Here is a 26161-nt window from a genome sequence, read left to right as displayed (position 1 = left end):
TGTGGGCTTCAGTAGTTGCAGCACATGGGCTCAATAGTTGTGGCTAATGGGCTCCAAAGCTCAGGCTCAGTAGTTGTGGTGCACGGGTTTAGTTGCTCCGTGGCATATAGGATCTTCCTGGAGCAGGGATCGAGCCAGTGTCTCCTGCATTGGCAGGTGGATTCTTTACCACTGTGCCACCTAGGAAGCCCAATTATCTTAACTTTTGAAAGGCTATTCAAATTTTCTATTTCATATTGGGTAAATTGCAGTAGGTTGTACTTTTCAAGAAATTGGTCCATTCATCTAAGTTGCATTTATTGCTATAAATTTCCCTCTGAGCACTGCTTTTACTGCATCCCATAAGTTTTTGTATATTATGTTTCATTTGTCTCTAAGTATTTTCTAATTTCCTTTGTGATTTCTTCTTTGACTGATTATTTAACAGCATGTTGTTTAATTTGTATATTTTCCAATTTTCCTTTTGTTACTGATTTCTAGCTTTATTTTACTATGGTCAGAGAAGATACATTACATTATTTCAATCTTTTAAATTTATAGAGACTTGTTTTGTGACCTAACATATAGTCTATCCCAGAGAAAATTTCATATGCACTAAAGAATGTGTATTCTGCTGTTGCTGGTGAAGTGTTCTATAGATGTTTGTTAAGTCTAGTTGCTTTGTAGTTTTCTTAAGCCCTCTATTTCTTTCTCTTTTCTTTTCTTTTCTTTTTTCTCTTTTCTTTCTTTCTTTCTTTCTTTCTTTCTTTCTTTCTTTCTTTCTTTCTTTCTTTCTTTCTTTCTTTCTTTCTTTCATATTTATTTACTTATTTGGCTGCACTGGGACTTAGTTGCAGCACGTGGGATCTTCATTGCCTAATGCAGGAACTTCATTTCAGCATGCAGGATCTAGTTCCCTGACCAGGGATTGAGCCTGGGCTCCCTACATTGGGAGCAGGGGGTCTTAACCACTGGACCACCAGGGAAGTCCCAAAGTCCTCTATTTCTTCTCATTTCCTTTTGTGTATATTTTAAAGATATTTTCTTAATGGTTACAGTGTGTATTACAATTAATATCTTAACTTTATAACTACCTAGTTTGAATTGTTACCAGTTTAGCTTTAATAACATATAAAAATTTCTCCTATACAGCTCTGTATCTCTGTCTTTATGTTTGTCAAAAATTATATCTTTATACATATATACAAAAAATCTTTATACATTTATACAAAAATTATATCTTTATACAATAACATAGGTTTCTAATTTTGTATGCATTTGTGTTTTAAATCATGTAGGAAATAGAGTTACAAACCAAAAATACAGTAATACTCCTTTTATATTACCTATGTAATTGTCTTTATCAGAGTTCTTTATTTCTTCATATGTCTTCAAATTCCACTGATTTCTGCCTTTATCTTTATTTTCTTCCTTCTGCTTGCGTTGAATTTATTTTGCTCTTCTTTTTCTAGGTCTTGAGGCTGGAATTTAGATTAATGAGTTGAGAATTTTGCTCTTTTGTGACATATGCACTTATTGCCTAAATTTCCCACTTGGCACTGTTTTAACTCTGTCCCACAAATTTTAATATGTTGTATTTTCATTTCACTTAGTTTGATGTATGTTTTATTCCCCTTGAGACTTCCTCTTTGACCAATGAGTTATTTAGAATTACGTTGTTTAGTTTCCAAGTGTGTGGACATGGTCATATTATCTTTCTACTTTGATTTCTACTTTGATTCCACTGTGGTCAGAGAACACACTTTGTATGATTTCAATTCTTTTAAACTTGTCGAGGTTTGTTGTATGGCCCAGAATATGGTCTGTCTTGGTATATATTTAACTGGCACTTGGAAAGAATGTGTTGTGTTCTATAAATGTCAATCGGATCCTGATGGTTGATGGTGTTGTTGAATTCTTTATATTGTTGGTCATTTCCTGTCTAGTTATTCTATCACTTGATGTGAGAAGGGCATTAATTGTGATTTGTCTCTTTTTAGTTCCATCAGTTTTGCTGCTGTGCTTTGATTGTTGATTGCATGATATAATTTTTTTATCCTTTTTCTTTCAACCTGTCTATATATTTTAAAAGGGTTTGTTATAGACAGCATGTAGTTGGTTTTGTAAATTTACTCTGCCAATATCTGTCTTTTAATTGGTATAATTGGACCATTACACTTAATATAATTATTGATACTTTAAGACATATCTCCTAATTGTTTGTTTTGTTTTGTTTTTCTTTTTGTTTTTTTGGCTGTGTTGGGTCTTTGTTGCTGTGTGTGGGCTTTCTCTAGTTGCAGTGAGCAGGGGCTACTCTTAGTTGCAGCACATGGGCTTCTCTGTGCGGTGGCTTCTCTTGTTGTAGAGCATGGGCTCTAGGCATGAGGACTTCAGTAGTTGCGGCTCGTGGGCCCAGTAGTTGTGGCTTGAGGGCTCTACAGAGCAGGCTCAGCACTTGTGGTGCACAGGCTTAGTTGCTCCGAGGCATGTGGGATCTTCCCAGACCAGGGATTGAACCCATGTCCCCTGCATTGGCAAGCAGATTCTCAACCACTGCACCACCAGGGAAGTCTCCTAATTTTTTTTCTGTGTGTTCTCTTTGTTATTCATTTCCCTGTTTTCTTTTTTCTACCTTCCTGTGGGTTATTTGAAGATTTTTTTTTTAGAATTCCATTTTAATTTATCTATAGTGTTTTTGAGTATGTCTGTACAGCTTTTTTAGTGGTTGCTGTGGGTATTACATTACATACACATAACATCAGTCTATTGATGTTATCATTTTCCCCATTTGAGTGAAGTGTAGAAAGCTTATCTTTCTTTATGTCTCTTTACCCACTTTCATTATTGCCAGGTAAGGGTGGAATTCCAGGCTCCCAAGGTGGTCTCCAGTGGCATTGTGGGCAGAAGGGGCAGCAGGAGTGGGCTCATTAACTGGCCAGCAAAAATGAAAGTCCTGGCTCCTTTGGCCTTATCTCACAATACCCCACATCAGTGTGGAGGGGTCAGGGCACCTTGAATCAAAGGGAAGCCTAGACTCCCCACTCAGCCTTTGCTGATATGGCTGGCCACAGTTTTCATAGTTTTTTTAGTGGTATTTGGCTGGAGTAGAGCTGTTATTGTCTAAAACTTTTCTGTCTTGCTAGGATGTTCCTTTCCTAATCCTTTGAATAGAGACAGCCAGCTTTGGTTGGGGCTGTTTTTTCTTTTCTGTACCCATTGGCTTTTTTGGGTAGCCCGCTCCAGCTTCTTTGGCCACAAGTCTGGGATCTCTGAGGCAGAGAGAAAAACCAGGGAACTCACCATCGTGTTGTTCCTCAGGTTCTGAGGTCCCGGTACAGTCTGCCTTCTCTTTACCTTTCAGAGTTTCTTTATGCTTGTTGCATATACAATGTCCAGGGATTTTAGTTTTACGTAGCAGGAAAGATAGGGGAAAGTTCATCTGCTCCATCTTCCTGGAAGTCCAAGTACAGGGTGGGGGGGGTCATCTGTCCTGAGGAGTTTCCCCTAGTCTGCATTTTACTGATTGCATTCCCATGTATCATTTATTGTGTCCCTCTGTCCCCTGTATTTTCCATCAATGGTGGTCACATTTAGAGGCTTTGGTCAGATTCAGATTTGACTTTTTGGCAAGAGTATTTCATGGGTGTTCTTTTGCCAGGAGGCACATGATGCATCTGTGTCTTTGTGTACCACTTGCAGCCTTCATTGGTCATTGTGTAGATTCATTAACTTATTAGGGGTACAGATGGCTTTCAAGTTATTAAAAGATGGCAACCTCAATCAGAGGTTTGAAAATGAAAATTTTAAGTATGGGATACTATTTTTTCATCAGCCAGATTGTCAGAGATCAAAGAGTGTTAACATGGATGTTGACAAGGGTGCAGGAGACAGGCAGTTTCACAGGATGCCGGTTTTTTGTGTTTCCATCAAAATGACAAATGGCCCAGCAATTCTACTTCTGTGAATATCCTGTGGATACACACACACACACATGCAAAATGATGGATCTGTGAGGTTGTTTATTGCAGTATTGTTTGGGTTAGCAAAAGTGGTGAACTACCAATTTTTCCTCTTTCAAGCAAAATTTCCCAAATGATGTGCTACTAAGTTTCGTAAGTTGTGGTAGATGTGATGGTGCCCCCACCATGTGCCTTCAGATCACCGTTGAAAGTCAGGTGCAGCATTTGTGGACAGTTCTCACTCAAGAAACAGGTGCCTGTGTCTCCTTGACCATAGGTTTATGCTTGGCAGGTAGGAAGTGCCAAATACTGAGGAGAAATGACGTAGGAGCAGCCCTCCGCTGAAAAAGGATGGGAGTTAGTATATTAATACCATGTGTTCTTGCCCCTATAATGTTTCATGGGTCTTTCAATGGATCCCCTGGGAAGGAGCCCCATTGCCTGAGGTGGCAGGTTACTCATCATTGCATCCTCTGTTAATTTCCTGTCCTTCCCTGACTCACTGTCCCCACTGCCCTGGGATCACCATTTAAACTATTTATACCTGAATCCTTGTTATAGTCTTTGCGTTTGGGGGACATCCATAATAAGGTTAGAGCTTAGCCCCAAGACTAGTCCCCTCAGGGGTCCCTAGGGCACTGGTAGTGAGGGGTGGGAGGTCTGACAACATAGCCTGATGAAGTTTATATAATATTTATGGTGTCAGAAACCCTTCTCAAGTACTTTACAAGCATAAAATTAGCATTAAATCTGCATAACCACCCATCAGGTAGTTATAATTATCATTCCTATTTTACAGGTGAAGAAACCCAGGCACAGAGAGCTTAAGTCACTTGTCCCAGGACACCCAGCTAGCCTTTGCAGTCTGGTTTTACAGTCCTGCTACTAACAACTACACAGCCTGTCTCTCCTCCAGCACCCACTGTTCCACCAGGATGAGGTGAGCATGTCCAAATTTGGGTTCCTTCTTCCTGGGCATCTAACTGCAGTGATCACCTGCACAGCACATGGCCACCCATCTGGGAGGGCCACACAACCCTCCACAAGGACCTTCCACAAAGTCATGGAGCCCCTGGAGGAGTTTGCTTTCCAGGTGCCCAGGGAGCTTGGCACGAAGCCTGGGAGAGAATGATGTCCCTGAAAGGATGGCCAACTAGCTGCTGGGAGATGTTCCACCACATAAATGGTTTGCAAATAAGGGCCTTATCATTATTTTTGTTTATTGTTATTATTTTTACAATGCAATTGGACAGGGTACAGTTGTTTTGTTTTGTTTTGTTTTGTTTTGCTTGGTGGGGTGTAGAGGGTGGGGTTTGGGGGTAGTATTTTTCACACCAGTGCAATTTAAGCCAAAGTGATGTGGGCACTGGTCATTTCCCACTCAGCAACAAATTTACAAACCATGCAAAATGTGTAAGGCAAATGTAGCAGGCTAGGCCAGTACATTGTGTTATATACTTTAAAATTTTATTCTTAGAAGACCGTTTTTTTACTTTATGTCCATATTCTTGGTAAGTTAGTGTGTTAAGATTGACTCCCTCAAACTTTAAGACTGACTCGTTAAAACTCTGTAGTAAGACCATTTAAATTCATAAGAATTCACAAGGCTCTTTATCATGAAATTATTCAAGCTAATTATTCATGTGTGAACGTACTGAAATGGGATGGTTTAAATAATTTAGGAGGGAATTAATACTCCATATGCCCTGAATTCTGACATTAGTGCATGGACTTTTATTAAAAATCAAAGAAGACATAAATTTGTAGGGATCATATACATTCGTTTCTATTATTTTCTATATATTAAGAAAAAGTTCTTGGTTTTTTTTTTTGCCTCATGACAAAGTCTGTGATGGTGGAGATAGAAAAATGGAAAGCTGGATATTATGTAATGTATCTGATCATGATATAAGTTGCTAATTTTTCTGAAAGACCTTAATTTTTTTATTTTTTATTTTTTTAAATGTATTGACTGTGTTGGGTCTTCGTTGCTGCATGAAGGCATTCCCTAGTTGCAGAGAGCAGGGGCTACTCTTTGCTGTGGTGCACAGGCTTCTCATTGTGGTGGCTTCTTGTTATGGAGCATGGACTCTAGGCGCACAGGCTGCAGTAGGTATGGCACGTGGGTTCAGTAGTTGTGGCTCGCAGGCTCTAGAGCGCAGGCTCAGTAGTTGTGGTATATGGGCTTAGTTGCTCCGAGGCATGTGATACCTTCCCCGGGCAGGGATCGAACCCGTGTCCCCTGCATTGGAGGTGGATTCTTAACCACTGTGCCACGAGGGAAGTCCCAGACTTGTTAATTTTAAAAATTGCCCAAGCAATGCACACAGTCATTATCTTAAACTTTTATGGAATTCAGAAGGGTATAAAAAAGCGAAACCTAAGTTTAAACATTTGGCTTGCTAAACGATTTTTTAAAAAATCATAAATAGACGTTGAATTTTACAAAGTACTATTTTAATATCTACTGAAATACCATAAGGATTTTCTTTGTTAATGTTTCAGTACAATGAATTACATGGGAAGATTTCCTATATTGAGTCAATCTTATTTACCTGGAATCTTGTTTACCCGGAATCTTGTTTACCCTAATAGGTCATGATGCATTATTTTTATATGTTGTTAGATTCCATTTGTTAATATTATACTTAGAACTTTGGCTTGCATGTTCATAAGTAAATTGGCCTAGAATTCACTTTCCTTTCCTTCTTTGCCTTCCTGTCTGCCTTCCTTCCTTCCCTCTCTTCCTTTGTGATATACAGCCTTGCCCAGTTTTAATAAGTTATATAATTTTCTCCAAAAAAAAAAAAAAAAAAGAGTTTGAAAGCTCTAGGTCATTTCCTGTGCTCTGGAACTCAGAATTACTTTAAAATACCCAAAATGAAAAGGCTCATTTGGATTTTAAATCCACTTGATTACAACATTATATTTGTCAATTAAGGAAAGGGAAGAACTATTAAAACATTAAAAAATAATTTCAGTTGTAAGTTCTGGAATGGTTTAACATTTTCTTTTATCACCTACTTGAGGTTACAAAGTCTTGTCAATGTTGACTACCAAGACTTTGAAGAGATCATCATTAATAAGCCTTGATCAGGAACTGTGTAAACCATTCCAATAATAAACCTCACATAAAAAAGTGGGGTTCACAGGAACAAGATCAAGTTTCTTAAAGAATAATTTTTAAATAATGTATTTAGATATTTTAATCAAAGTTAATTCTTCATATCCAACAAATAAGTTGTATTTCATTTCTCTCATCATAAGAACATATAGAGATGGAATGAATTTTTCCCCAGAACCCATATAGACAGTCCAAAACCACTTCCAGATTTTCCTCGGTGTGCAATTCCAATATTTTATGTGTGTGTCACGGCATATTTAAGGTTGGAATCACTGAGTTCAAGATCTGGTTAAAACAAAATGTGGAATATTACATGGCTAGAAAAAAGAATGAATCTGCCATGAGTTAACTGTTGAAGCTGTATAACAGTAATTTGTGTATGAACACGGAAATTTCTATAAGATACACTATTTAGGTGGAAAAAGCAAGGCACAGTGTGTTTAATATGTTACCATTCGTGTTAAAAAAGGATCATAATATATTTATATTTATGTATTATGTGAAAAGACGTTCTGGAAGGATCTCAAGAATCTGGAGAGGTGCAATCGTACTGCTGGGCATATACCCAGAGAAAACCATAATTCAAAAAGACACATGCACTCAAGAATCTGGAGAGGGGACTGGAGTGGCTAGGGACTGGAGTGGCTAGGGCCAGGGACGCATCGTGAACCCAGAGGTGGTGGGAGCTTGGAGGCTTTGGATAATGGTGACCCTGAGCCCCGAGAGAGCCATGGCAAGCTCTGAATCCGGCACCCAAGAGGTGGAAGTGTAGATGTCCTTCTGGCGAGCAGGGCAGACGATGCAGGTTGCGGCAGAAAGCTGGCTAGGCAGAAGACAGAGGTAGTGGGCACCGCGCAAGGATATCTGGGGTGGGTGTGGCTTTCAGGTGGCAACCTCCGGCCACTAGGGGGCAGTCAAGCTCGCTCTTGAAAGCGGGAGGGGCGGAGCGCCAGAGGCAGGTCCCGCCTCCAGGCCCGCCCCCAGGCTGGAGCGCCCGCCTCTGGAGTCCTGCTCCCTTTCCCAGACCCTTCCCCGACCTCTGGCCACAGCCACGTGGAGCTCCGTGAGGAGCACATCCTTCTTCCTCTTGGGGGTCCGTTTGATGGCGGGGTCATCGCTGCCTCCCCCCTCAACATCCAGTCCCCCCAAGCTTTGTTGGGTTATCTTACTCAATTTTGACCACAATCGTTTGAGATGGGTACGGCTACCTTATCCATTTCATAGACGGGAAAGCCAGGACACATAGAGGTGAGGTAACTTGCCCAAAGACTAGGAATGGCAACCCAGGATACACACCTGCCTGGCCGGCCCATCGTCAGAGCTGGAGCGTTAACCAAGCCATGGCTTCTCTACTCCGCTCCCCCTTCAGAACCTTCTTCACATGGCAGCCAGAGGGCGCTTTGGGGGCTCTAAGCGGTGTATCGCTCCCTGACCACCTTCGTCTGGCTCTCACTGCCCTCAGGACCAAGATCAGACCCCCTCATCCCACCTGTCTGGCATCATATCGACCCAGGAGCCCCAGACACACTAATTTTCCTTCAGGCTGAAAAAAACTCTTGCTTATCCTGTGCACTTGCTTCTTTTCCACCAGGACCACTCTTCTTGCCTCCCTGCTTCTCTTGGATAACTGGTAGCAGCTCTTCAGGCCCTGGCTCTCATATCACTTCCTCCAGGGAGCCCACCCTGATTCCCAGACAAGCTCAGATTCCGTATTAAATGCTGTTAGAGCACTCACTATGAGCCTCTTGGGTTGTGCTGGCCTCAGATGTGTGCTTCATTTTGTGATTATAATGGTATCACTATTTAAAAACCTTGAATCACCCTTGGTTCCTTTCTTTCTAGAGCTCTCTCCAATCCAGGAGCTGATTTTGTGGGATCACCCTTAAAATATTATCCCAAGTCTGACCCCTTCTTACCTCCTTCCCCATTAGGTCCTTCATGTCTTGCCATGCTTTCTCAGGGTCATCCTGCTTCCACCTTTGCCCAGCAACTGCCAGAGCCATCCTTATACTTGTCTGGCTGTCTCCCTGACCAGAACGGAAGCTCCATAAAGGCAAGGGCTTTGTTCCTTGCAGGGTCTCCAGTGCCTAGCACTGTGCCTGCACAGAGAAGGGCTCAGTAAACACTTGACAAGTGGCCATTTGACTGTTTCTCCCACTAGAATGTCAGCTCCTGAGGGCAGGGACTGTCTGTCCTGTTCACACACAGCCCAGTGCCCAGCACACAGCAGGTGCTCAATAAAAACCCAGTGTACAAGTGGAGAAATTCAGGCCCAGAGGGAGGGAGGGACTTGTCCAAGGTCCTCCCCTGAAGAGAGCAGAGCCAGCACCAGTACCCAGCTCTCCTGCAGCCCCTCTGCCAGCCAAGCATCCCCTCCTTTCCCTGTCCCGGAGCACACAAGAGCCCAGACCCTTTGTTCACTGAATCAACACAGTTTATTACTGAACTGCACTTTCACTTTCACACAGACTATTTCAAAGAGCTGGGAAAAGTGTGGGGTGGGGGTTGGGAGAGGGACAGTTGCCCCTCAGGAGCCAGGACCCCCGACTGGCTTCCCCGGACCAGGGCAGGGGAGGGAGCATCAGGCCGTTCAATCTCCGGGCACCAGCTCTCCACGTGCACACGCACAGCAAGCCAGCAGCTCCTCACACATAAATACAGACACGCTTAACAAAAATAGTATATCATCTTCACAAGGAATAAAAACTAGTTTCGAATATGTACAGCAGAGAGCCCAGGGTGGCCAGGGCTAGGCCAGGACCCCCAGGGATGAGACAGGCCATGGGTGGAGCAGAGGAGAGAGGGAGGCCTGAAGAGCTCCTGGCCAGGCCACCCTGACCTTGGCAGCCCAGCTGCCCACGCTGAATGGGGGTGGGGCACAAATCGTTCAGGCCAGGCAGGACTGGCTCCTCCAGCCAGCCCTACCTCCACCTCATGCACAAGGCTCTCCTTCCTGCCCCAGGTAGGGAAAACCCTAGGCTCCCACAGCTGCTCCCTGTAGCTCCCCACCACCTCTGAGCCGAGGCCCCTGAACCCCATGGGTAGCAGCCCACGGCAAATATGCCACAGGCTGATCTTGCGAGGCAGCTGAGGCCATAAACAGCTCTGGGGCACCTATCTTGGGCCCAGTTGGTCCCTCAGTCATGGTCATCGGAGCCAGGGAAGGGGAAGGGAACTGAGGTGGTGCCAAACTGCAAGGGCCACCCGAGCTTTGGCATGGCGGGCTTCCTGCAGCACCTATGGCCCCCTCCATCCGGGGTGGTGCTGGCCTCTAGCCAGAGGCCTCGAGAGGACACTGGGATTGGGGGCCAGGCTAGAGGTGGGGAGAGGGGCCTGGTCCTTGTTTCTTTATCTCAAGCAGCCTGAGTCCCTAATTAGTCAGAAGTAGCCCTAAGTGGCTCTTGGAGGGTGGGGATGAATGGAAGGGGATCCCAGGTCCAGGAGGAGGGGGAGACAGGAAAATGATCAAGTCTTAGGCCACAAACATCAAAATGAAGGCAATCTAGTCTTTCTTTCTGGGGAAAAAGGATCAGAAAACTTCCCAGCTCCCTGGCAGGAAAGCACCCTCAGGGAGGCTAAGGGGGAGGGGGTTCCACCCATCAGGCAGGGCACTCCAGCCCCCAGTCACAAGCCCCCCAACCTATCAGCTTCCACGGGGCAGATCCTGGGGAAATTTCGTGGGTTCTGAGGCCAGGAGAACTGAGGTGTTGGGGAAGGCGGCTCTCACAGAAGCATGGTAAATTCTAGAAAACTAATCGCGGAGGACCAGGTCTAGGCCCAACCCTGTGATGTATGGGTGGCCGTGGGCTGCATGGAGTGGTTCTCCTGGTGGCAATGGTGGCTGGACGGAGGCATGTGGTGGGGGTAGGATGGGGGGTGGGCGGGTGAGTGGGTAGTCAGTGTCTGGTCATTTCCGACTGAAGAGCGAGCCCAGCAGAACCACACCAGCCACAGTCATGCCCGTCAGGAACCAGCGGTTGAAGCGCTCCTGGCCCTTCCGGCTCTCGGCTGCTGCATTGTTCCCGTAGAGTTCCACAAAAGTGTCCTGCAGGAGACAGAAGAGAAGGGAACAAGCTGTTTGAGTCCTCAAACAGTAATGTGGCTGGAACAAAGGGGGACTGTCTGCATGCGATGGCCTTGGTGAGCTGAAAAACTGCAGGCATCCATGCTCACACTGGGCCAGATAAACGGTGAAGGCTGCCCTTCTTCCTGACCCTCAGTTGGGGATAACCGACCCATTTTATCGCTGAGAAAACAGGTGCAAAGTGGGGAAAGAGTTTCGTCCCAGGTCAGACAGCTAGGAAGTGGTACTTCAGAACCTGAAGTGGGAAAGAGATGGGCAGGGGCAGGGAACTGACGGGAGGTCGGGGGCTGAAGCAGGGCGCAGGAGAGGAGGGGAGAGGGAGAAGTGCGTGTGCAGGCCTGAGCGCGGGCTAGGGCCCACGTGGTCTGGAAGCCTTGGAGGAGCCTGGAGTTGAGCCCCAGGGTAGTGCAGAACCACCGAGCCTCAGCCTTTCCACCGCCGCAACAGTAGGAGGGAAGGAGGAAGGCAGAGAAGAGGGCCAGGGCTAACTTCCCAGAGTGATTCAGGGGCGGAGCAGATCTGGAGGGAGTCTCTGACCAGGGCAGGTGATGGCGGCAGAGCAGCGCAGAGTAGTGAGGGTAACGACGATGCAGGACTGGGATGGGGTCTATGAGGCCCTGTCCCCCACCCCGGGAGGCATGACCCTGGGCCCAGGAGGAGGTGAGCAACAGCCCTCTGCCCTGAAGCTAGTCAGGAGGGAAGCATGGGATACAGGGAAGGAGGGGCGGTGGGTTAAATGGCCCAGTCTGGGGTGGAGTTAGCCTGTGGGGCAGGGAGAGGGGAGTTGGAGCACCCTTTAATGAGTGTGCTTCGCACCCTATTTGTCCTTTAATCTCAACAATGCTCTCTCTCCCCACTGACAGACCAGGAAGCCCAGCCTCTGAGCACCAAGGGACTTGATCAGGTCCCCCAGCTCTGTGGTGGAACCAGAATCCAAACCAGGTGTCTGACACCTAGAATCAGTGTGCTTTGTGTGCCTAGGTAGGGAACAGATCACTGGCTGGTTCCAGAGACCATGTTCTTGCCTCTCCACCAAGAAATCACACCGTGGGCCCACACCTCTGAGCCACCTGGCGGCTCCTCAGACAGCGCTTCACATTTCTGGTTGGCCCCCGGTCCCACCCGGCCAGTTTGCTCACTGTGATATCTGCCGGGCCCCACTTCTAGTTTTGATGACACCCCCTTACTCCAGGCTAAGATTTTTTAAAACGTAGCTCAGAACATGGCACACCAACAGCTTTCCTTTGCATTTAGAAAGCCAGCATCATGTCTGTTCATGTCCCTGGTACCTAGCAGAGGGCCATGCACACTGAGCTGCCAACTTGACACAAAGAATCCACAACACTTATTAAGCCATTAGGGAGTGATGCATGAATCAGAGCCCTTCCAGAAAGCTCACCATCTACTGGGGAAAAGGCACTGGGAGGGGAAGGCAGGCAGGTGGAGGAAACCCCACCATTCAGACCATATCATTCCATGATCTCAAGCTCTCCAAAGCTCCCCATCACACATGGAATCAAGTCCTCACCACGGCCAGAGAGGTCCAGTAGGACCCGGCCCCTCCCCACTACACATTCCACTCTAGCTGGACTCCCTGCTGTTTCTAGAACATCTGCTGAGCTCGGAACCTGCTGCCCTTGCTGCCTGGAGCACTTGACCCCAGGCTCCCCCATTTCACTCCTAACTCGGCTCAAATGTGATTTCCTCAGAGATGCCTTCCCTGGCCACCTTGTCTAAAATGGTACCCCCATCCTGATCTCTCTCTGCCTATCCCCTTACCTTGCTTTATTTTTCTTCTCAGCACTTTTCAGAAGCAGAGCCTACCCTTGGTTTTTGTTTTGATTTGCCTCCTGTTTGATGAGGCAGAGAGCCTGTCTTGTTTCTATATACCCAACACCCAGAACAGTGTCTGGCACATAGCTGGTGCTCAATAAATACTTGGGTAGAACAAAGGCCTTACATGTCCTCTAAGTGCCAGACTTTGTCATCCCACTTCACCTTCATCAGAATCCCCAGATGTAGCGATCTGAGCCCCATTTCACAGATAAAACAACTGATGTTTACAGTCGGAAAGACTTTGCCTGGGGTCACCCTGCTAATAGGTGGCAGAGCCAGGATGAAAACCCAGGACTGCCTCACCCCCACCCGAGTGCCTGTACAGCAGGACACTTCCCTAGGTGTGGGGCTGCGGTGGAGGCAGAATCTTGGGTCTGGGAAGAGAAGGGCAGTGGCAGCAGCTAGCAGCCCCACTCTTTGGCCTTCATCCTGGTTAGCCTCAATGGGTGTTGGCAGACCAGAAGGTTCTTACAGAAATTTAAATTTTTCTGCTCCCAAGTGAAGTAGGCCCAGGTGAAGTCACAAAAGATTGATCTGTGATGAGGGAGAGTCCTGGGCTGTGGGGAGCACGGGAGAGGGAGGCCATGGCCAGAAGGCTCTGGTTATCCCAAGGGCTCAAATCTCCCACAAGAAACCAGGGACATTGGGTTGCAGCCAAAGTGGGAGAGGCCTGGCTCCTTTGATGGGAACTTTCCTGAAGCAGAGGGCTGGCAGCCACAGGAAATTTTCAGCTCTGGGGCTGAGCTGGAGTAAACAGGCCCTGTCCCTGCAAGGGCACAAAGCACTCCCTGTCCAGGAACAGTCATTCTAGGGTGGAGGGAACATGCTCCGGTTAGTGCCACAGAGACAAGACTCCAATCTGCCCAGCCCCCACCCATGCATTCCGGGTTGGACAACCTTCATCTCCATTTCAGAAGCTTCTTCTCCAAGGGAGGGGGGAGCGGATTCTGGAGATTGCTTTTGCAGAGAGAGCAAGAGCGAGACGGGGCGTGCTGTTCCAGGGCGGGTGCTGGGGAGGCAGTGGTGTGGGTATATTTAGCCCACGGTTCACACGACACACTTGGAAACAAACACAGCCATTTTCTCAGCAGGCGGCTGCTCTGGATAAATAAACAGGATTGCGGAGCTGCCCTGGTCTGAAAAAGCAGAGATAAGCCCCCACTGCTGCTCAGTGCTCCCACTGGGTTGAGCCAGAGCTGGCACGGTGGACAGGGGGTCAGATGTAAGGGTGGGCGGTAGGGCGGTCTCTGACGTCACAGAGGCATTCAGGAGACCCAGGCCTGAGAGACTATCGGCATCCTCAGTGTGGGCTAGGGCAAAGTGGGGCAAGCTTCTCTCTGTCGCTGTGACTGCTACCATAGGACCCAAATGGGAGTTTTCAGGACCGCCGGGGACAGGCAGCGGCTAATGACCTCCACAGAAGAACCATGGGCTCCTAGGCCGGCAGACCCCCAAGTCGACAAGGTCGACCCACTCACTTACTCTACAGTTTCAAACAGCCAGTTTGTGGTAGTGCTTGGGCTACCATCTAGCATCGGGGCCCTTCAGAGTGGTGAGAGAAGAATCAGGGTCACCAGGAGACGCTAAGGCTGGGACCACTTTCAAGGTCCTGCCTCCCACAGTCCTGCCCACACGTGTGGAATGGCCCTAGCCCCACCCTCTGGAGTGCTTCATGCCCCTGTGCCTTTGCCAGCACTGTGTCCTCTAACTGGTCACCCTTCCCACATCTCCCTTCCTCAGTCAGCCAACCCTACTCAGCTTACATGACTCCACTTCGGAGTCCTGCCTTCCAAGAAGACTTCCCTACTTATCCCCCCTACAACTCCAGAAGGAATGTCACCTTTGTGCTCTCAGAGTTTTTGGACCTTCATTCACACAATAACTACTGAATGCCTACCATGCTCTGGGTCCAGCACTGGAGACACAGCAGGGAACAAGACATAAGGTCCCTGCTTTCACAGAGCTTCTATTCTAGTCCACGTATTCTGCCTGGGGCTGGGGGTGCGGCACAGCACAGAAAGAGATACACAGTACAGCTGTGGTATTCAAGGGCATGGCAGGGCAATTAAGACAAACATGTCTAAAAAGACTCCTTAGTGGGGAGTGGTGAAGAGAAAAAAAGGTTGAGAAACACTGTCCTAGTGGGAAGCAAGGAAAATAAGAAGCAAGACAATTTCAGTTATGATGTGGTTTTGAAGACAGTGCGTCCTGGGCAGGTGATAAAGAATGTCAGGGGACGGATGGAGGTGGAGGGGTCAGGAAAGGCCTCTCTGGGCAAGCGAGGTTTAAACTGAGACCTGAATGACTAGGTGGCAGTGGCCAAGAGAGGATTAAAAATCTTGAGTGAAAAAGAGCATGTTCCAGCAGAAGCAACAAGTGCAAAGGCCCTGAGGCGGGAAGGAGGGGGTCCCTCGGTTAAGGCCCTCTGTAAGTCGGTCTCACCTATCAGTCTGGGGGCTCAGTGCAGGCAGGGACCAAGGCTGACCCATGGCTAAAGCCAGGGGCCCATCCAGACAGGCACAGACTGGCTTCAGCTAGATCTCTGCCCAGAGACCGCCAACTGCACAATTCAGGTTACCCTGCGGCCACCTGCAACCCTGGAGAAGTCAGGAAAAAGGCTGGCACAGCAATGTCCCTCGGGCCACGGCCCAAGAGCCAATGGACCACCCGCCCTGCCAGGGGCTGGAGCGGAGTTCCTGCTTGAATCCAGTCAGTCCTCCACTCCCCACCCTTCTCCTCTCTCACCTCCCACGCCTCCACGCTTCTTCCTAGCAGAATGACTTTGAGTAGGTTACTTTGCTTCTCCAGCCCATAGTATCCTCACTTTTTAAATAACAATAACGTATCTATTATTATGGCAGCTGACCTCTGTCACACAGCTGAATGTTTTACCTGTGCCAAGCACTGAGCTAAAGCACTTTACTCCGAAGAGGCCATATTTCCTGGTCACATGCACAATCACATTCACTGGAGTGATTGTTTTTTGTCCTGTCTCCCCCACTAGACTGTATGTAGTTTTTGTCACTTGTACCTCAAGAACCTGGTGCTGTACCTGGAACATAGCAGGTGCCGTTCTAAATCAATCTACTTGAGATGAACAAACGAATGACTGCTTTCAGTCAGTCCTCAGAACATTTGTTGGATCCTCACTCTACAGATGTGAAGACAGAGGCTTCAGTGTTTCCCCACAACCTCTATCTAGGAAGTGGTAGAACTGGGATTTGTCTGAGTTCTGGCCTCTTGCTCATTCTGACGTCCAATCCTGCCATCTTGGGTCCCTGCTGTCTCCATCCACAGAGAACTAGCCTCCTCAGTGGCAGCAGCAGTGACCGACGTTTCCCAAGCACTTACCTTGCAAGACACGCTTCTTGGCCCTTTCTGTGGATTAGTTAACTGTCTTCATGCTCTGCCAGCCGGTGGGTACTACTGTTAACCCATCATACAGCTGACGGACCCGAGGCCCACAGATGATGTGTGATTTGCCCAAGGTCACACAGTGACCTGGTGACATGGCTGGGTTACCTGCACCAACAATCTGGCTCCAGTGCCTTTGCTCCCAACCTCTGCATAGCACTTTGCTCAGTTTCAAAAGGACAGTTCTTCTCAAGGCCCCATCATGGGCCAGGGGCATGCAATTCTGTTACTGAAGGAAGTCCTCACTCTAAGCCCAAGTAAGCCGAGGCTTAGAGGTACTGAGACCTGTCCCAAATGGATAAGTGGAGAAGCCAGTTCATATTCTGGGCCAGGCCTAGAGCCCCGAGTCCCTGCAGGAGGAAGGTGGCCTGAGGCCACCAGCTGAATGAATGAGTTCTGGCCCCCGCCAGCTGAGGGGAACTGGGTGCCACAGGAAAAGGATGTGACGAAGGCCAGGAGAGAAAGTGAAACCCTTCCGTCCTGGCTTCAGTGGAGAACAAGCACCTCTGCCAGATGGGCCCTTCCTTCCTCTGGGGTGGCTCTGGAAGGCCCAGGCCCACTGCTTCCTTCCTGCTTGGTTATTTCAGGAAAGAGGTAGGTGGAGAAGAGGAAGGGGCTCCTAGCAGCCCAGGGAAAGTGCCAGGGACATCAAGACTGTACCTTACCTGGCCTCATCACAACCCTCCATCGACAGGCTGTGAGTCACTTTCTGCTCCTGGCCTCAGTTTCCCTGAGGGAGAGACTGATAAATGCCAGCTGAGTAGACAAATGAGGCCTTGCTGGGAGATCCCAAGGAGATGTCAGGAAGGTGGGTGGTGGGGCAAACGAAGAGGCCTTATCACTCTCTTGACAGAGAGCAGCAGGCGGAGGCTCGGAAGAAATGAGGTTTGTGGTTGGAATCCACTTCCCTTGGCTTTCCCGGGGGAGCTGTTGGCCTCAGCAATGTGAGAGGAACCCAGCCTCTCTCCTCTACCCTGCGGAACACAGGCTTGGATGTGGGCAACTCAGTGGGGCAGGGGCAAAAAGAGGGGTGACCAGACTGTGTTGGGCCGACACCTCAGTCTAGCCAGCCCAGCTGCAGGTGGCACAACAGGCCGCTCTACTTCTGAGCCTCAGTTTCTCCTGCTTTGACCTCACAAGGCAGTGATGGTGAGACCAGGGGGTGAAAGCACTTGGTAAAGCAAAGTGACCTTGGTGTTACTGGCTGAAGAGTGCGGCATGGGTGGCCCAAGCCATCCGGGCTGTAGGGACTATTTGGAGGCATCCTCACAGCAACTTCTCGTTGATCTTTCTCTTAGTCTGCCCCTTTCAGCTGCCAGCCTCTCCTCCCCCGCCTCCTCCCCCAACACTAGTTCTAAGAAGCTAAGCCTAACAGATGTGCTCATTTCTCAGAAAAGGAAGTGGTTGTGCCGGGAGGAGATAACACCTCCGCTGGGGAATTGAGAAAGCTATCGAGCCCAGCAGCGTGCGCGTCGGCTCTCCACCTCCTCAGCTCAGCAGTGGGGTGCTTAGTCTTGGAGGCAGAGAGAGATAATGCAGAAAAGCATTTACTGGGGTCACAGATGCTCATTTAGGGGCTTTCGACCTCCCTCCCAGGGAATGATGGCTAATATTTACCGAGCACTTACCACGCACCAGGCATGGTGCTAAGAGCTTTGTCGTATATGCAAATTCACTTAATCCTCATAATAACCCCATGAAGTAAGTACTATTATTACTTTCCACGTTACAGATGAGGAAACAGGCATAGAGAGGTCAAGTGACCTCTCAAGGCCATACAGTTCATAAACGGCAAAGTAGGGATTTGAATCCAGGCAGTCTGGCTCCAGAGCCCAAATGCTTAATAGCTCCCGGGCAGCTGCTACCTGCTCATATACATTAATTCCCTGGAAGTCTGAGAACTCCCCTCATCTCAACCCTCTCTCATCTCATCCTTCGTAACTAACTCCCTATTCTTTCATGAGTAGATGGCCCCAGCCTTTCATTCTTCTCCCACGATGAGGAGGACCAAAGCTCATCCTTGAAACAGTCAGAGACTGAAAAGTGACCTTACAAGATACCCATCCCACCTTCCACGTGGTGCTCAAGCTCACCCCTAACATCCTCACTTCCCAGATGAGGTTGAGAAAGGTGGAGTGCAAATCTACAGATTCAGTGCAATCTCTATCAAAATATTAATGGCATTTTCACAGAACTAAAACAAATAATTATAAAATTTGTATGGAAACACAAAAGACCCCCAATGACCAAAACAATCTTGAGAAAGAAGAACAAAGCTGGAGCTATCATGCTTCCTGACTTCCAACTATACAAAAAAGCTACAGTAATCAAAACAGTATCGTACAGCACAAAAAAACAGACACATAGATCAATGGAACAGAACAGAGAGACCAGAATGAACCCACACTTATATGGGCAATTAACCTACGACAAAGGAGGCAAGAAGATACAACAGGGAAAAGACAGCCTTTGCAACTAATGCCACTGGAAAAATTGGACAACTACATGCAAAAGAATCAAACTGGATGATTCTCTCACACCATGCACACAAATAAATTCAAAATGGATTAAAGATTTCATAAAACTCCTAGAAGAAAACATAGGCGGTATGCTCTTTGACTTGTAATATTTTTTGGACATGTCTCCTGAGGCAAGGGAAACAAAAGCAAAAATAAACAAATGCGACTATATTAAACTAAAAAGCTTTTGCACGGTAAAGGAAACTATCAACAAAACTAAAAGGCCGCCTACTGAATGGGAGAAGATATCTGCAAATAATATAGCCAATAAGGGGTTAATAACCAAACTATACAAAGAATGAATACAACTCAACATAAAACAAACAAAAAAAAACCAAACCAAACAAATAACCAGATTAGAAAATGGGCAGAGGATATGAACTGACATTTCTCCAAGGAAGACATACAGATGGCCAACAGGCACATGAAAAGATGCTCAACATCACAAAATATTAGGGAAATGCAAATCAAAACCATAATGAGATATCACCTCACACCTGTCAGAATGGCTATTATCAAAAAGACAACAAGCAACAAGTGCTAGTGAGGATGTGGAGAAAAGGGAACCCTCATGCACTGCTGGTGGGAATGTAAATTGCTGCAGCCACTATGTAAAACAGTGTGGAGATTCCTTAGACCATTAAAAACAGAACTACCATGTGATCTAGCAATACCACTCCCTGCGTATTTATCTGAAGAAAACAAAAACACTAATTAGAAAAGAAATATGCACCTCTATGTTCATTGCAGCATTATTTGCAATAGCCAAGATATGGAAGCAAATGAAGTGCCCATCAACAGATGAATGGATAAAGAAGATGTGATACAAACACACACACACACACATGCAATGGAATATCAGCCATAAAAAAGAATGAAATCTTACCATTTGTGACAATATGGAGGGACCTAGAGGGTATTATGCTTACTGAAATAAGTCAGCCAGAGAAAGACAAATACTGCATGATTTCACTTATATGTGGAATCTAAACCAAAACAAAACAAATGAACAAACATAACAAAACATAAACAGAGTTATAGATACAGAGAACAAACAGGTGTTTGACAAAGGGGAGGGGGTGGGGTGGGGGTAGAAGTAGGTGAGGGAGATGAGGAGATATAAACTTCCAGCTGCAATATAAATGAGTCTCTGGTATGCACTGTACAGTGTGCGGAATATAGTCAGTAACTATGTAACATTTTTGTATGATGACTTAACTAGACTTATTGTGGTGATCAGTTTGAACTGTACAGAAATATCGAATCACTATGTTGTATAATAGGAATTAACATAGCGTTGTAGGTCAATTATACTTAAAACACAAGCTCATAGAAAAAGAGACCACATTTGTGGTTACAAGAGGCAGGGGTGGGGGTGTGAGGGGAGGGGGAAGGAAGAAGGTGGTCAAAAGGTACAAAGTTCCAGTTATAAGATAAATGTACTAGGGATGTAATGTACAACATGATAAATATAATTAACACTGCTGTATGTTACATATAGAAGTGTTTAAGAGAATAAATCCTGAGTTCTCATCATGAGAAAAAAAATGTTTCTTCTATTTGATTTTGTACCTATATGAGATGATAGATGTTCACTGAATTTATTACGGTAATCACTACATGATGTATGTAAATCATACCTTCATGCTGTAAACCTTTTAAACTTATACAGTAGTATGTCAAATATATTTCAATGAAACTGAAAGGAAAAAAAACAAAAAAAAAGGAAGGTGGAGGACTTCCCTGGTGGCACAGTGGTTAAGAATCTGCCTGCCAATGCAGGGGACATGGGTCTGATCCCTGGGCAGGGAAGATCCCACATGCTGAGGAGCAACTAAGCCCGTGCGCCACAACTACTGAGCCTGCGCTGTAGAGCCTGCAACTACTGAAGCCTGAGCACCGCAACGAAGAGTTGCCCCCACTTGCCACATCTAGAGAAAAGCCCGTGCGCAGCAACAAAGACCCAAACACAGCCAAAAATTTAAAAAGAAAGAAAGAATAGAAAAGAAAAAAGAAAAAGAAAGGAGGAGCATCCAGATCACATAATAGGTCTGTTTCACTCCAGATGGTCCATACTCAGGGAGTTATCTCCAGGGCCTTCTCTGCTTACACACTGGTGAGAAGGGGCTCCCTCCCCTTCCTGGGTGGAGCATTTCATCTCTGGACAGCTCTTTTGGAAAACTTTTCCCTTTGATCAGCTCTACTGGAAAACTTTTGCCTCTTTTCCTCTACCTCCCCCACAGCTGGCCTTATTTCTGGTTCTCTCTTCTTTGCTGCTCTCCTCCAACGCTGTCCCACTGGCTACCCAAGAAGGCAACACGAGCTGGCAGAGGAAGCTATGCCAGCCTTGCTTGAGGCCCTGGACAAAGTCCTGCTGCTCTCCAAGTATCAGCTTCCTCATTTGTAAAATGGCAGTGCTATCTGGATGAGGCCAAGGCTGGTGACAAATTAACTTCTTTTTCTCCACCAAGCTGGGCTACCAGAGCGAAGAGTAGGCAGGTACCCAATAAGTCTTGCAATTAGACTAAGATGTTTAGTTTTGGACCCCCTTTATAACATGGGGATTAAAAATGTACTTATTTCACAAGAATATTGTGAAAATTCAATAGTAATACATATAAAGGACTTAGAACTGTATGTGACACATAGTAGACTTTAAATAAATGCCAGCTATCATTACTGTTCTTATTATTAGACCAAGGCTCAGCTTGAGTCTTAGAACTTTCTCCATGGTCTGCAGGGTTTCCTCAGCTTTGTCTAGAGCCAGGCTGCTTATTCCTCACATGCCATGTTCTGTTCAGCCTCAGGACCTGTGCTCATGTTGGTCCCTATGCTGAGCTCTCTCCTATTTATCTCTTAGGTCTTAACCTACAGGCCACTTCCTCAAGGAGGCCTCCTGCTCTTCCCCCCTTCCAAGTCTCCTTTGGCTCTCTCACCAGTTTGCTGAGCTGCTCACTGCTGACCCTGAGCTCCATCCCCCAGGCCTAACCCAGTGCTGGGCCCAGAGAAGGTGCTGATGAGTATGGCTGACTGGTGGGAAGGGAAGGCGGCCAGTTCCCTCTCTCTTCATCCCCACCCTCACTGCCTGGCAAAACTAGGAGGCAGCCCCGAGACACCAGGTGACTGGGCAGGGTGCCTAGGGCTCCCCAGACACAAAGTTCTCCCAGGCTCATGAGAAAGTCCTGGAAAAGGCATCTCCTGCACTGTGTTGAGGCAACAGGCAGGAGGACTAGGGTAGCAATCTACAAAAGGAACAGGGGCTTGGTCTCTGGGGCCAGCCCCCTCCCTAAAACTCCACTTCCTTCTGGGGTCTGTGCCTCCAAAACACTCCAGAGTCCAGAGCAGCCACACCCTCCGCCTCTCTGCCCAGAGCTGCCCCCGCTCCCTCGTCTGCTGCCCATCCGCGCTGCAGGCTGTGACGAGCAATGAGCTGAGCATTATCAGGTGTGGGTCTCGTGCCCCAGTTTTGTCACTGGTTTGCACAGGGTGAGTCCATTCCACTGTCTGGGATGCTGGGAAAGTCTGGGACTTTCCTCATCTGTAAAATGAAGGGGAGCATCTCAAAGGACTCTTACTAGCGCTACAGTGTGAGGACGATGAAAATAACTCACACATGGGCAAACAAGTGACTACCTGAGTTCTCTCTCGGAGGTATCCAAAAGATCTAGCAATTTAGTGTGGAAGGTGAGAGGCAACATTCTGGAGTAGAAGAACTTGTTGCCTCCACTTCAAAGCCTGTGAGCCTTGCCCTCAAACCTGCAGATTCCAGGGGCAAAGGGCAATGGGCATGTCTGTGACCAGGGCCAGCTCCTCAGAGGGCCAGATCTTGCCGGGCTCTGCCCCAGTGGCCTCAACCTCCTCACCCCAGCACCGCCTCCAACTAGTCCAGACAAGTCCTGGGTATTTTCGGCCACCTTTATCTGATCGGAAATGTTTGGAATTCCACAGCAGAAGGCAACAGCTCTGGAGGATCTGGGGACGGGAGCAAATCCCTGAAACGCTCCCCCCCCCCCCCACCCCCATCACAAATGAATGCTCACACACACACCCTTGTAACCAAAACCTCAGAGCCAAAGGCTCCTTCGAGCTGCATTTCCTACATTCTGGTTCCTTCCAGTCTCCCCATTTCATCTTCACCCCAGTCCACCAGTCCTCTCACGGTGCAGAATAGCAAGATGCCTGAGATGGTGCCAGGAGAGCTGAAGTACTCTGTCTGTAGCCATGATGCTGAGGGAGGGACCACCTGGAGATCTGCTGTTCATAGTCAAGGCCCATAACACCAACAAACTGCAGAAGATCACCACTACCACCGCCATCACCAGCAAGCCCAGAAGCAATTCACTGTCCCACCTGATGTGGCATGATCTGTGGTTCAGAGAGATGTCTAGTTCAATCCCTACCCTAAACAGATGGGAAACTGAGACCTGAGGAGGTGAAGGGACTCCCCCGCAAGGCCTCTTGACCCCTGGAGCCCAACACTACAGTTTCAACCCTGGCTCCGTGACTGCCTACTTGTGGGACCTGGGGCAAGACCCTTTACTTCTGCAAGCCCAGGGGCCTGTCTACAAAATAAGAACACTGTCCTTATGTCATAGGTTTAGCAGCAAGAATTAAATGATCCATGGAAAGTGCTCAATAAATGTTAGCTGTTATTTTTTTTTTTATAGCTAAAAACGAATGGCCCCATTTGTGCTTTTCATGTTGTATTCTCAATACTTATAGCTACAAACAAACCAAAAAGAAAACAAAACAAAAAACCTCATACTGACTTAGCCCCTGCTTGAACTCTCAAAATCTTCCAAGTAGGTGTTGTCCCCATTTTACCAACGAGGAAACAAAGGCTCAGAGAGGTGAGGAGACTTTGCCTGAGATCTCTGGTATACCAAGTGAGGGTGTCTAACTCCACAGCTTATTAAACCTGCCAGCGCAATAGGACAGATGCAGAAGGATGTGACTAAGCTCTTCCTTCCTTCCCCTTTCACCCACCCACTGCCCACTACTTACTAAGGATCTTGGGCCTTGGATCAGAGATGACTTTGAAGACAGGGCAGAGGCATGTCCCTTGGTTCCCCCTTGGGGGTGGGAAGGAGAGAGGTATGCAGATGGCTGCTCTGTGCTCCCCCACTGCTCTCCAACCCAGCCCCTGCAAGGTCACTTCTTACAGAGAGCCCCTCCCTCCATCCATTATCTTGGAAACAAAAGCCATGCCAGATAGCTTTGGTGGAGCTGTTAGCTGAGTTTTCTAAGACAGACCATGACCCCTTTGTGGGTTGACCTGTGGGGTTGCAGGAGGATTCCCTCCTTAGCTCCGGACACTCATTGATTCCATAAATCTTTATTAAGAGCCCACTAAATGCCAGGCACCATGTTAAGTGCTGGGGATAAAGCAGCGACTAAATCAAAATAAAATTCCTACCTGCATAAGTTAATAATTTAACAGGAAGAGACAGGCAACAAATGTCAGATGGTGATAAGTGCTAAAAAGAAAACTAAATGAGAGAAAGGAGTAGAAACATGGAAGAGGGCAGAATTAACACCCTGGTCACAGATAGCTTCTTTAGGAGATGACATTTGATCAGAGCCCTGAATGAATTGAGGGAACCAGCACCGCAAGGATCTGAGGAAAGGCAGAGGGAAGAGCAAATGCCAAGCCCTGGGGCAGGAACACACTTGGGGTACTCCAGGAACAGGAAAGATGTCAGTGTGGCTGAAGAATGATAGCGTGGGGTCTGGCAGTAGCCAAGGGCCAGATTATGCAGGGCCTTGAAGGCCATTTAAAGACTTGAGCCTGTCCTCTGAGTGACATGGGGAACACTGCAGTTGTTCTGAGCAGTGGAGGGGCATGATCTGACTTTGATTTTAACAGAGTCCCTCTGGTTGCTGGGTGGAGATCTCCAGGGGTAAGGGTGGAACCAAGAGGTCTGGTGAGGAGCTGATGCAGTCATCCGGGAAAAATATGAAGGTGGCTTAGCCAGAATGGTGCCAGGGAAGCTGGAGAGAAGCAGTCAGATTCAGAATTTATTTTTAAAAGTAGAGCTGAAAGGATTTGCTAACGGATCGGATGTGGGCTATGGGAGTTACTCGCTTCTCTGGCCCTGTTTCTCATCTACAAAAGGCAAGAGAAGAGGCCTTTGAGGATTTTTTTTCCAGCTTGATATCTATGGGAACCCTGTGGGATGAAGGAAGGGACAAAACCATTTCTGCTGTCAAAGCCATTTGCTCACCTGACCTCCAGGCATGTGCAGGATCATGGAGTAGCCAGGCCCAGGGTAGGGGTGGGGAGAGCTTGATTTATATGGGGAGAGAAGGGGCTTTAGAGCTGTGCTGTGTGTGTCCAGGGCCTGCCAGGCAAAAAGTGCTCGGTGAGTAAGTGTATGAGGCAATGCTAAGAGGCCACGATGTGTGAAAGAACTCTGCAAGTCCTTCCAAATTAAAAGAGGTAAGCCTGGCTCAAGGGATTCCTCTCCTGTCATTCTTTCTGCATCCATTACCATTCTAGGCTGAGTCTCAAGTTCCCATTCTTCATGAATGGGAGACTTTGAGGTGTGAAATCACCAAAGCAGAATTTTAGAGCTGGAAGGAAGCACAGACACATAGGCCCACTCTATCCACAATCACAGCTGTCACTGCTTTGGCCTTATCCACGTGTCGTGATTATTAACATTTTTCCTGTCAATTGACTCACTTTTTAAACACTTAAATGTACTGAAAATTCTTAACCCACTCCCCAACTTGTTCTTTCTGCATCTTTCCCCCTTGTACTGAATGGTAGCAGCTTCATCCATCCAGGTACCGAAGCCTGGAACACCCTGGAGTCATCCTTAAGTCCTCTCTAGCTCTGACCTGCCAGCAAATTCCTCTGGATATGTATGCAAAATTTATCCAAAATCGCACCACTTCTCACCACCCACACTGTCCAAGCCAACATCATTTTCTGCCTGTATTGTTGTAACAACCTCCTTACTGATCTCCCAGCTTCTTACTTTCCTCTCTGGTCCCTCACACAGCAGCCAGAGGGTCCTTCTAAAAGCAGTCAGGGGACTTCCCCCAGCAGTCCAGTGGTTAAGACTCCGAGCTTCCACCGCAGAGGGCACAGGTTCGATCCCTGGTCGGCGACTAGAATTCCACATGCTGCATGGAACGGCCAAAAAATTAAATAAATAAATAAATAAATAAATAGAAGCCGTCGGATCTGAGCCTGTCTGGTCAAAGCACTTCCCTGCCTTCCCATCTCACCATCTCACTC

At 47.2% G+C, this 26161-nt stretch overlaps 1 protein-coding gene across 5 annotated transcripts in view; it reads right to left on the bottom strand.

Moving 5' to 3' along the window:
• Window positions 1-9486: 9486 nt before the first annotated feature.
• The window catches only part of BCL2L1 (BCL2 like 1), a 47561-nt gene continuing 30886 nt past the window's right edge, over window positions 9487-26161 (bottom strand). For all 5 annotated transcript variants that reach the window (XM_057702718.1, XM_057702716.1, XM_057702719.1 and 2 more), the window contains exon 3: window positions 9487-11107. In XM_057702718.1, the coding sequence (XP_057558701.1) occupies window positions 10970-11107 (138 nt within the window). In that variant the 3' untranslated portion in view covers window positions 9487-10969. The remainder of the gene's footprint in view (window positions 11108-26161) is intronic.

The sequence above is a fragment of the Hippopotamus amphibius genome, chromosome 12, assembly GCF_030028045.1.
Source record: "Hippopotamus amphibius kiboko isolate mHipAmp2 chromosome 12, mHipAmp2.hap2, whole genome shotgun sequence".
NCBI classification, from domain to species: domain Eukaryota; kingdom Metazoa; phylum Chordata; class Mammalia; order Artiodactyla; family Hippopotamidae; genus Hippopotamus; species Hippopotamus amphibius.
The sequence above is the reverse complement of the archived record's forward strand: the minus strand, read 5'-3'. Positions and strand labels throughout refer to the sequence as shown.